The sequence below is a fragment of the Arachis ipaensis genome, chromosome B06, assembly GCF_000816755.2.
Source record: "Arachis ipaensis cultivar K30076 chromosome B06, Araip1.1, whole genome shotgun sequence".
NCBI classification, from domain to species: Eukaryota; Viridiplantae; Streptophyta; class Magnoliopsida; order Fabales; family Fabaceae; genus Arachis; species Arachis ipaensis.
Window position 1 is genome coordinate 85,348,272 of NC_029790.2, and position 12,112 is coordinate 85,360,383.

Genomic DNA, 12,112 nt, shown 5'->3' on the forward strand with positions numbered 1-12,112 from the left:
AATTCGGTATACTTGCCGAGGAAAATCTGTTGAGAGACAAGTTTCCGTGCATCAATAATATGCTTAATAAAATCGACGACCTTGCCGTCGATATTTGATTTAATAAAATCGACACAATTGTCGTCGATTTAATTATTTAGATAGCGACAAATTATGTGTCTATATTTTGTTTTTTTGTCTATTTTAAACTTAAAAAGCGACAACTCTGCCCTCGATTTTAATAGTTATATATTTTAATTATTTTTTGCCTATTTAAAAAATAGTAAACAATTAATGCAAATAAACTTTTAAATATTAGATAATAAATTTACAAACTTATCAAAATAATAAATAATCCTCTAATATAAAGATTCAAGACAAAATAAATAATCCTCATTAATTAACTAAATCATTTCTTTTCAAATTCTTTCTACAGTTTTTCTTTTCCAATCACTATAGCTATCAGTATACATTATCATAACTACCCTTCTCATTTTCTATGCATTATTACAAGAACAAAATAATAATAATAATGTTGACTATCTTAATTATATTTTCATCTTCTTTCAGTCATCATAAATATTCTCTGAAAACAAATTAAATTTCTATGCATTATTACAAGAACAAAATAATAATAATAATAATGTTGACTATCTTAATTATATTTTCATCTTCATTCAGTCATCATAAATATTCTCTGAAAAAACAATTTAAAAATGATGAATAAGAATGAAAAATCACCCTCTTCCATTTCCTGCATACAAAAAAAGAAGGAGTTTGATTATGATTATGCGTGCAGCGTGCATATCACTAGTAACTTACATATACATTAACTAATTAATTAATCAGAAAAGAATAATTTAGTACCTAATGATTGTGCAGCACTGTGATTTATCATAAGAAGGTATATGAGACAATGGAAAGTGAGTGTTGTTAATTGATGGAAATGGATCCTCTCCAGTTTTTTCAACACTTGAGGAAATGCAGTGTGATCTTTCACCATTAACTTTATAAGTGGGGCCAAAATTAAATATGAGAGAGAGTGTAATAAAAGGTGAGAGATCACAATTGACACCATCCAGTTTTTTCTTTACTGGAGAGGATCCACTCCCGTTAATTGATAGAAGCTGGCGTGAGTAGGTAACAACATTCATGATGATTATGAACGGTACTGATCATGCGTTAGACAAAGGTGAAATTACATATTAGCACCTGACAAATCACAATGCAAAAAAAGAAAAAGTTAAAGTTAGAATTAGACAAAGAGGTTTGGAACCAAAAGCAAAAACCAAGAAAAGCATCAGAGTTTAAAAAATTAATTAAAATAAAATAAAATAATCACTAATCAGCTAATTATAAATTAAAATAGAGATATTTTGCATATATTCTGTTGTATTAATCATGATGCAAAATTCACAAACAATATGGTACAGAGGAGTTTGTACAAGAATTCAACCTACTAAGCCTCTTAAAGAAACAAATAAAATGAGCTACTATAACTGCAGCAACATAAACTAAAGAGATTTAATGGGAAAAAAAACTCTGAAAAAAGCTGAAAAGAAATATGACATAAACTGATAAAAAAACATTATGGCGACAAATGATTAAGGGGGGAGAAACAATGATTAGCTTCTTATGTATAGAAAAGGGGAAAAAATTCCATGTTTATTAACACAAAATAAACTTAAAAATTCCCCCAAATTGACATTATTGACATGGAACAAGCTAAACAGCAATAGCCATCCATGAATAAAAGGCATGAACAGCAGCAAATAATCTGAGACAGTAGGATGATCATGAAAAAGAAAAGAAACAGGAAGAGCATGCACAATGAACAAAGAAACAGGGATAAACTAGTTTCATTGACTCACATTCGAGAGTGCCGCCACACCACAAGGCAGAGTGTAATTGAATACTATGTTTATGAATTGAAATTGATTATTTCCAAGATAACCCATGAGTCTTCTGCCAACACAAGACACTTTCATGTTCCCAATATGATCCTTTAATTCACTTCTAACCCATAGGGTAAGAAATATTCCTACCATTTGCTTGCTTGCAACAACACAATACCACACAACATTTTCCCACTAAGTACCACTAACTAAATCAGTCAGTATCTGCTATTGCATCCAATGATGAACCATTACTATTGCAAAAGAATTATCAATGTAAAGACCCAAAACACTAAGTAGATATATTATCATGTATCGAACCAAATTTCAATCGGATGATGATATTGGATATCTAAAATTGAAGACAATGTTTTTGATGAATTATCTAAGAACATATTGCAAACAACTTAAGCACCAATATTGCAGTCAATATTGCCCTTCATTGCCTTCTTTCTCATAACAATATTCTAGTGCTAATCAACAACTAAGCATGAAAGCACCCTAAACACTGCCAAATAACATTCAACTACAAAAATATATTGATGGAAAAGTACAAAGAATCATGATGCAGTAGCAACCAAGAAACAGTGAGTACCATTCACAGTAACATTTCAGGCACATAGCATGGATGCAGTTAGGCAACACAATTTTACTATTCACTTCCATGCATATTCCACATTCTTCTTCTCTTTCAATGTCTATATCAGAATATTGTTGATGATCCTCATCGTCTCTTTTTCGATACCTCTCCATACAAACAGCCTTCTGTTTCTTATCCTTTAAATCTGTAACCCCTTTCTGAAGTTGTAACAAAGACAGATAAATTACTGCTGATCAATGCAAAAACTCAACAAATCAGCCAAATTAACTGACACAAAGATGCAAAATAACTTATCATACAACAAAATAGAGGAACAAATACCATAGAATTCTCTAATGCTAGCTTTCATTTCATGAGTAGACATGGTAGTTGTTCCATCCACATATACCTGCACCATGAGAAACATTTTTCAGCCTATCCCAATTTCTCAGCTCAATATGAAAAATCCCAATAACTAATCATTGTCTATACCTTGTAAATTAGGATTCTTAACAAGCCAAGTGCTCCAGAGAATCCAATGACGAAGGAACTGCCATCTCATCCATGCCTCCTTCTCGTCTCAACTGCTCCCCTAAGCACAGGCACTGCATCATGTTCTTCAAACTCCTCCTCTTCTTCCTCCTCCCCTGCCTATTTCCATTTCCCATGCTTTCTCAACTCACCCAATAACTTCCCACAAGCCACAACCGTTGAACCACTGTCACATATCAAATTCAAATGAAATCACAAAATCATCACTGAAAACAACAAAAACTGTTTCCATTTCCTATTCAATTAAACATTTAAACTAAATTAGTTTTCCAAAAAAAAAACAAAACAAAACCGAAAACCTCAGCTATATGTTCAGGGAAATCATATCAAAATCTCACCATCCGAAATTGAAAAGTGATAAGAATCAAACGAATTCAACGGAAAAATAAGTAATGTCACAAAACTAAAGCGAAACCGATGCAAAAATAATAAATTCGCTAAACAATCAAATAGGAACCTCGTACATGACTTCAGTGGTGAATTGAATTGAATTGAGCTCTCAATTCAGGAACCGGTGGAGAAGTCGGAAACACAAAAGAAGAAAAAAAAATTGAAACTGAAAAAAGAAAGAATAAAAGAGAGCTATGATTAGAGCAAAGTAAAAGTAACCTTTGGTATTTGAGAAAAAGAAAAGTAGAGGGAAAAAGCAGAAGGGAGATGAATAGTAACGGCGATTGCTGAAATTCTAGCAATGCATCCATCAATTGAGAGAGAGTGGAGAAGGACCAAAGTAGGAGGAGCGAGGGTAGCAACAGAAAGAAGGAGCGACGGCGGCACGGCAGCAGCAGAGTGACAGGCGGCGTGAGCAAGAGGAGCGACAGCGGCATGGCAACAACAGAGCACGACGGCGGCACGAGCAAATGGAGTAACGGCGGCGCAACCGTGACGCCAGCAACGGAGATTAGGGTTGGTGAATTTGGGGTAAAATGAGGGTTGGTGAGAAATGTAGAAAAGAAAAAGGATGAAACAGAGGGTTGGTGAGGAATATAGGGGTAAAATTGTGTTTCTGAAGTTGGAGGCGGGAGGTAGGAGCGGGGTTTGGTATTTTTAGCAATAAAAATTGACGGTGTTGATGTCGATTTTAATTTGAAAAAAGTAACGCGTTTTGCGTCTATTTTATACATTAAATCCACACCGTTTATTTATTTTTAGAAAATAATTTAGACCGTTTAAATTTATCGATGGAAGTATTGTCGATATTTTAAATATAAAAATAAATGTAATGTCCGTCGATTTTAAAATAAAAGTATTTTCTGCCGCTACTTTGTCGACCATATGACGATAGTTAAAAATGGTTTAATGCAGCACAAAAAAAAATCGACGACAAGGCTGTCGATTTTATTATTTTATTTTTAATTATCTTTTTTTAAAATATCGTCAGCAAGCCGTCGAAAAATATTGACGGGAGAGATAGCCATCGATTTTTTGCGTCGAAAAATACGCTTTTTCTTGTAGTGCAACTCTAAAAACAAGCTTCATACATACAACATAACCATACATCAACAACTAAAGCTCATACTATACCAAACCACAATGAAAAAGAGGTTCCTTACCTTATCCAACGAGATTAGGGGTAAAATCTATCAATTACCCGCTACTAGAGATCACCTAAACAAGCAAAACCACAAAATTTACTCAAAACCATAACCTCAAAAACGCAGAAATCTAGGGCATGAAACTGGGACTTGGGCTTCAAGTTCTTACCAGATTTGCTTGGATAGAAACGTAGAGCTCAACGAGAGCTTCGCGTGGCCGCAAACGGCTTGTCAATCGGAACTCCGTAGCTCAAGTTATGGCTCTCGGAAGGTAGAGGTGAATAGTGAAACCCCACCCTCACCTCTCTTCTCTCTCAAATCTGGTGTGTGTGTGTGTGTTATGGTTGAAGGGTTCATTAATGAACCCTTATATATGTTGGACTTGGGCCCAACTTGGGCCCGATCCAATCCGTTAGCGTTTTTAGCCCGTTCGGTCCAACTTTGGGCTAAACCTTAAACACTAACGTCCGACTTTCCATTTCTAATACTTTTCTAAGGCTTTCAACTGTTTTCACTTTTTTTCGCGCAATACCGGGCAGACTTGAATCGGTTCAACTGTCGGTTCGCGGTTTTTCGCAGAAAACACATTTTCTGATTCAGAAAAACCTACTGAATCTAAAAATCATATTTAAATCCCCAAATTCTCGTCCTAACTTTCCGAAATCTAATTTGAGCATTTAAATAATTTTATTTGTGAAAACTCCAGTTCTTACAGTAGCTGCAGTGGTTAGGGTGGCGGCGGTGGTGCTGTGAGTGAGGAAAGGAGAAGAAGAAGCTCGTGCGACGAAAAAGCTCATTGAAGGAGAGAGGAACAACTCGTTTGATCTGTGATTTTGTGTGTGTGAAAGGAGCTCGATAGGGTGGGGGTGAAGTTAGGTTTAAATTAAAATTTTCTTATGGAAAATTTTAAATTACAGATGGATTTTCTGTCTGTAATAATTTAATAAAACGTAATGTTTTTGTCCAATTAATTACAGGCGAATTTTCCGTCTGTAACCATTGTCCATGAAAAAAATTAATTTTTTTCGACAGAATTATCGACGAATTCTCTTTTCCGTCTGTAATTTATGCTAATTCATTTTTTTTGTTTTTCGACAAAAAATCCCTCTGAAATTCCGTCTGTATTTCCGTGGGATAAAATCCGTCTGAAAATACCTGTCTGTAATAACTAGTTTTCTAGTAGTGTTTCTTCGCATTTTTTTCTTTTTCTCTGCGCTCTGATGAGCGGATAATTTATACCCTTTTTGGCATTGTTTTTACATAGTTTTTGGTATGTTTTAGTTACTATTTATTATATTTTTATTAGTTTTTATTCAAAAATCACATCTCTTAACTTTACTATGAGTTTGTGTGTTTTTCTATGATTTCTAGAATAGTCCATACTTTATCCGAGATTTGATGGCCCAAACTGGCTTTCAAAGTCAGCCTAAAAATTCTGGCATAAAACGCCCAAACTGGCACCAGAATTGGAGTTAAATGTCCAAACTGGCACCAAAGCTGGCGTTTAACTCCAGGAACATCCTAAGCACGAAAAAGCTTCAATGCTCAGCTCAAGCACACATCAAATGGGTCCCGAAAGTGGATTTCTGCACTATTTGCACTTAGTTACTCATTTTCTGTAACCCTAGGTTACTAGTCTAGTATAAAAACTACTTTTAGAGATTCATTTTGGACTTTATGACATTTTTACATTTCATATTGTACCTCTGATAGCATGAGTCTCTAAACCTCATAGGTGGGGATGAGGAGCTCTGCTGTGTTTCAATGGATTAATGCAATTATTACTGTTTTCTATTCAATTACGCTTGATTCTATTCTAAGATATTCACTCGTATTTCAATATGGAGAATATGATGATCCGTGACACTCATCATTATCCTCAACCCTATGAACGCGTGCCTGACAACCACTCCGTTCTATCTGAGCTCAACGTAATCATTGGGCGACAGCTTGAATGCGTATCTCTTGGGTTTCTAATCCACGGACCGAGTCCGGAGGTTAGAACCTTCGTGGTATAGGCTAGAATCAATGGCAGCATTCCTGGAATTCGAAAAGTCTAAACCTTGTCTGTGTTATTCCGAGTAGGATATGGAAGGGGATGACTGTGACGAGCTTCAAACTCGCGAATGTTGGGCGCAGTGACAGTGTGCAAAAGGATAATGGTCCTATTCCGACGCTAGTAAGAACCGACAGATGATTAGCCGTGCGGTAACAGCGCTTGGTATTTTTCATCCGAGAGGATCATACAACCTGCTATGGAAGGAAACCATGCGTGTTTGGAGAAGAAGACAGTAGGAAAGTAGAGATTCAGATGACAGGGTATCTCCGGAACCTCAACCTGTTTCCCATTACTGAATCACAAGTACTGTTTATTTCATGTTATTTATTTTCATAAGTATAACCACTATTATCATTAATCTCCTGACTAAGATTTACAAAATAACCATAGCTTGCTTCAAGCCGACAATCTCCGTGGGATCGACCCTTACTCACGTAAGGTATTATTTGGACGACCCAGTGCACTTGCTGGTTAGTTGTGCGGATTTGTGAAAAGTGTAATTACAATTTCGTGTACCAAGTTTTTGGTGCCGTTGCCGGGGATTGTTCGAGTTTGGAAAACTGACGGTTTATTTTGTTGCTTAGATTAGGAAAAATTTGTCTTTTTGGTTTAGAGTCACTAACATTGAGTCTTCTATTATTGTTTTTGGTTAAAATTTTAAAATCCTTATTTTATTTTTCTAAACTATTTTTGAAATTTAAAAAAAAAACCAATAACTTCATAATTTAGTCTTCTATTTGAGTTTAGTTTCATATTTTAAGTTTGGTGTCAATTGCATGATTTTATTTTTCTTTCAATTTTCGAATTATATGTTCTTAGTTCTTTATTGATCTTCAAATTGTTCTTGATAATTTTCCTTATTTGATCTTTAAAATTTCTTTTTTGGTGATTGTTGCTGTTTATCTTATACATTTTCGAATTATTAGTGTCCAAAATATAAAAATTTTTAAGTTTGGTGTCCTTTGTGTTTCTATTTTCTTAAAAATTTTTAAAATTTATTCTTGGTGTTCATCTTGATATTCAAAGTTTTCCTATTTGTTTTCTTTGTTTTGATCTAAAAATTCTAAGTTTGGTGTCGTTTTATTGTTTTTCTCTTTCCTCACTAAATTAAAAAATATCTTCTCTATTTATTAAATTGAATTTTCGAAAATTTCATTTATAAATTCAGATTTTTTTATTTTAAATTTTTTATTTTATCTTATCTTAGTTTTAAAATTTCAAAATTCAAAATCTTTTTCAAAAATCATATCCAAAGTTTTTCAAATCTTCTTAATTAATTAATTATTTTAGTTTTCGAATTTCTTTTTATTTTTCTTCTAGTTTTTGAAATTTATATTTCATTCTCCAATTATTTTATTTTATCTTATATTTTTTTATTTATTCAGTTTGTTTTTAATTAAAAAAATAAAAATAAAAATATATTTTATTTACAATTCACATCAATTCTATTTGCTCCATCATAGATCTAAGTGGAAATGAACAGTCCAGAAGGACTCTGGGGCCATATGCTAACCCCATTACTGCTGCATAAGGGAGTAGTATCTGTATACCCCCCTATCAGAGTAAGCAGTTTTGAGCTAAATCCTCAGCTCATTATCATGGTGCAGCAAAATTGTCAGTATTCTGGTCTTCCACAGGAAGAACCTACTGAGTTTCTGGCACAGTTCTTACAAATTGCTGACACAGTACGTGATAAAGAAGTGGATCAGGATGTCTATAAATTATTACTATTTCCATTTGCTGTAAAAGATCAAGCTAAGAGGTGGTTAAATAACTAACCCACAGTAAGCATAAGAACATGGAAACAGTTATCAGACAAATTCCTGAATCAATATTACCCTTCAAAAAGGATGACACAGCTAAGGCTGGACATCCAAGGCTTTAAACAAGAGGATGATGAATCCCTTTATAATGCTTGAGAGAGGTACAGAGGGATGCTAAGGAAATGCCCCTCTAAAATATTTTCAGAGTGGGTGCAGTTAGACATCTTTTACTATGGGCTTACAGAAAAAGCTCAAATATCTCTAGATCACTCAGCTGGTAAATCTATACATATGAGAAAGACAATTGAAGGGGCTCAAGAGCTCATTGATACAGTTGCTAGAAATCAGCATCTGTACTTGAGTAGTGAGTCCTCCCTGAAAGAAGAGGCTAAAGCAGTATCCACTGAACTTAGTCCTCAAGAACAAGTTGCTGAACTCAATCAGCAATTGCTTATCATAACAAAACAATTCACAGAATTCAAAGAGATGCTCCAAGACACTAAAAATGCTAACCAAAATATGGAAGCACAATTGGATCAGACAAGACAGCAGCTATCTAAACAGATAACAGAAGAATGCCAAGATGTTCAATTAAGGAGTGGGAAAACACTGAATGTATCAATCCAAGGTAGCAGGAAGCAAAGAAAGGAACAATTGACAAAGGATAACTAAACCACTACCCATAATCCCTCTAAGGACAGTAAGAGCCCAGAGAGGAATGATTCTGGTGTTCAGACGCCAGAAAAGGGTAAAAAAGTGGCGTTAAACGCCCAAGGGACAGCCAATTCTGGCGTCCAGACGCCAGAAAAGGGTGGTAATCTGGCGTTAAACGCCCATGCAGCCCCCAATTCTGGCGTTCAAATGCCACAAAGGGGTCAGACACTTGCAAGTGCTGATAACAACCCCCTTAAGTAGGCTTCTCCAACCACTTCTGTAGGAAATAAAATGCATGCACAAGATCCTGTTGGAGGATGATGCTAAGCCAGTGGTTCAACCACAGAGGCAGTTAAATCCAGCCACGAAGGAGGTGGTGCAGAAAGAGGTCACTAAATTACTAGAGGTTGGGATTATTTATCCTATTTCTGATAGACCCTGGGTGAGCCCTGTCCATGTTGTCCCCAAGAAGGGAGGAATGACAGTGGTTCATAATGAAAAGAATGAACTGGTTCCTACAAGAACAGTTACAGGGTGGCATATGTGTATTGACTACAGAAGGCTCAATACAGCCACTAGGAAGGATCATTTTCCTTTACCATTCATAGACCAGATGCTAGAGAGACTAGCAGACCATGAATACTACTGCTTTTTGGATGGCTATTCAGGTTACAACCAAATTGCAGTAGATCCTCAGGACCAAGAGAAAATAGCATTCACATGTCCATCTGGAGTGTTTGCCTACAGAAGGATGCCATTTGGTCTGTGCAATGCACCTGCAACTTTTCAGAGGTGCATGCTCTCTATCTTCTCTGATATGGTAGAGAAATTTTTGGAAGTCTTCATGGATGACTTCTTAGTATTTGGAGACTCATTCAGCTCCTGTCTTGACCATCTAGCACTTGTTCTGAAAAGGTGCCAAGAGACTAACCTGGTTTTAAACTGGGAGAAATGTCACTTTATGGTGACTGAAGGAATTGTCCTTGGGCACAAAATTTTGAACAAGGGAATAGAGGTGGATCAAGCTAAGGTAGAGGTAATTGAAAAATTACCACTACCTGCCAATATTAAACAATCAGAAGCTTTCTGGGGCATGCAGGATTCTATAGGAGGTTTATAAAGGATTTTTCAAAAATTGCAAAACCTCTTAGCAATCTGCTAGCTACTGACACACCATTTGTCTTTGACACGGAGTGTATGCAGGCATTTGAAACTCTGAAAGCTAAGCTGGTCACAGCACCAGTTATTTCTACACCAGACTGGACATTACTATTCGAACTAATGTGTGATGCCAGTGACCATGCCATTGATGCAGTATTGGGACAGAGGCATAACAAGCTTCTGCATGTCATTTATTATGCTAGCCGTGTTTTAAATGATGTACAAAAAAATTACACAACCACAGAAAAGGAGTTGCTTGCAGTGGTCTATGCCATTGACAAGTTCAGATCTTATTTAGTAGGATCAAAAGTGATTGTGTACACTGACCATGCTGCTCTAAAATATCTCCTCACAAAGCAGGATTCAAAACCCAGACTCATAAGATGGGTGTTGCTTCTGCAAGAGTTTGATATAGAAATAAGAGACAGAAAAGGGACAGAGAACCAAGTAGCAGATCACCTGTCCCAGATAGAACCAGTAGCAGGAGCGTCCCTCCTTCCTACTGAGATCTCTGAAACCTTCCCGGATGAGAAACTCTTTGCCATTCAGGAAGTACCATGGTTTGCAGACATTGCAAACTATAAAGCTGTGAGATTCATACCCAAAGAGTATAACAAGGTACAAACAAAAAAATTGATTTCTGATGCAAAATACTACTTGTGGGATGAACCATACCTCTTTAAGAGGTGCACAAACGAAATGATCCGTAGATGTGTGCCTAGAGAAGAGGCACAGAAGATCCTATGGCATTGCCATGGATCACAATATGGAGGACATTTCGGAGGTGAGTGAACAGCCACCAAGGTTCTCCAGTGTGGCTTCTACTGGCCTACTCTTTATGAGACTCCCGAGAGTTTGTACGTAACTGTGACAGTTGCCAGAGAGCTGGTAATCTGCCTCACGGTTATGCCATGCCTCAACAAGGGATCTTAGAGATTGAGTTGTTTGATGTATGGGGTATTGACTTCATGGGGCCTTTCCCATCTTCTTACTCAAACACTTATATTCTGGTGGCAATAGACTATGTATCTAAATGGGTAGAGGCAATTGCAACACCCACTAATGATACTAAGATAGTGATGAAGTTCCTCCAGAAGCATATCTTCAGCAGGTTTGGTGTCTCTAGGATACTGATCAGCGATGAAGGAACTCATTTCTGCAATAAACAGCTTGACTCTGCTCTGGTACGATATGGAATCAACCATAAAGTGGCAACTCCATATCATCCCCAGACAAATGGACAGGCTGAAGTCTCAAATAGAGAACTAAAGCGAATCCTGGAGCGAACTGTAAATGCTCGTAGAAAGGATTGGGCAAGAGGTCTCGATGATGCTCTGTGGGTATACGGAACAGCATTCAAGACTCCTATAGGGACCTCTCCATACCAGCTTGTGTATGAAAAAGCCTGTCATCTGCCAGTGAAACTGGAACACAAGGCCTACTGGGCAACCAGGTTCCTAAACCTTGATACTAAGGTAGCTGGAGAGAGGAGATTACTCCAGTTGAATGAGCTGGAAGAATTCAGACTCAATGCTTTCGAAAATGCCAAAATTTATAAGGAGAAGGCAAAAATATGGCATGACATAAGGCTATAATCTAGAGTCTTTGAGACAGGACAGAAGGTCCTGTTGTTTAACTCTAGGCTCAAATTGTTCCCCGGGAAATTGAAATCCCGGTGGAGGGGCCCATATGTGATTACAAGTGTGTCACCATATGGCTATGTAGAACTTCAAGATATTGATTCTGACAAAAAGTTCATTGTTAATGGACAAAGAATCAAACATTATCTTGAAGGCAATGTTGAGCAAGAATGCTCAAAGCTGAGACTAAGTTAAAGGCTTAGTAAAGTCCAGCTAAAGACAGTAAAGAAGCGGTTGCTGGGAGGTAACCCAGCCATTATCAATAATTAGATATTTGTAACAGTTAGATAAGTC

General features: G+C 36.5%; 1 protein-coding gene across 1 annotated transcript in view; it reads right to left on the bottom strand.

The window, feature by feature from the left end:
• Positions 379 to 12,112, bottom strand: part of LOC110263773 — a 54,556-nt gene continuing 42,822 nt past the window's right edge. Inside the window, exons 2-7 of the mRNA XM_021105552.1 lie at positions 3,138 to 3,172; positions 2,947 to 3,004; positions 2,797 to 2,863; positions 1,851 to 2,704; positions 847 to 1,191; positions 379 to 733 (exon numbers count right to left, since the gene is read on the bottom strand). Of these exons, the coding sequence (XP_020961211.1) occupies positions 2,397 to 2,704; positions 2,797 to 2,863; positions 2,947 to 3,004; positions 3,138 to 3,172 (468 nt within the window). The 3' untranslated portion in view covers positions 379 to 733; positions 847 to 1,191; positions 1,851 to 2,396. The remainder of the gene's footprint in view (positions 734 to 846; positions 1,192 to 1,850; positions 2,705 to 2,796; positions 2,864 to 2,946; positions 3,005 to 3,137; positions 3,173 to 12,112) is intronic.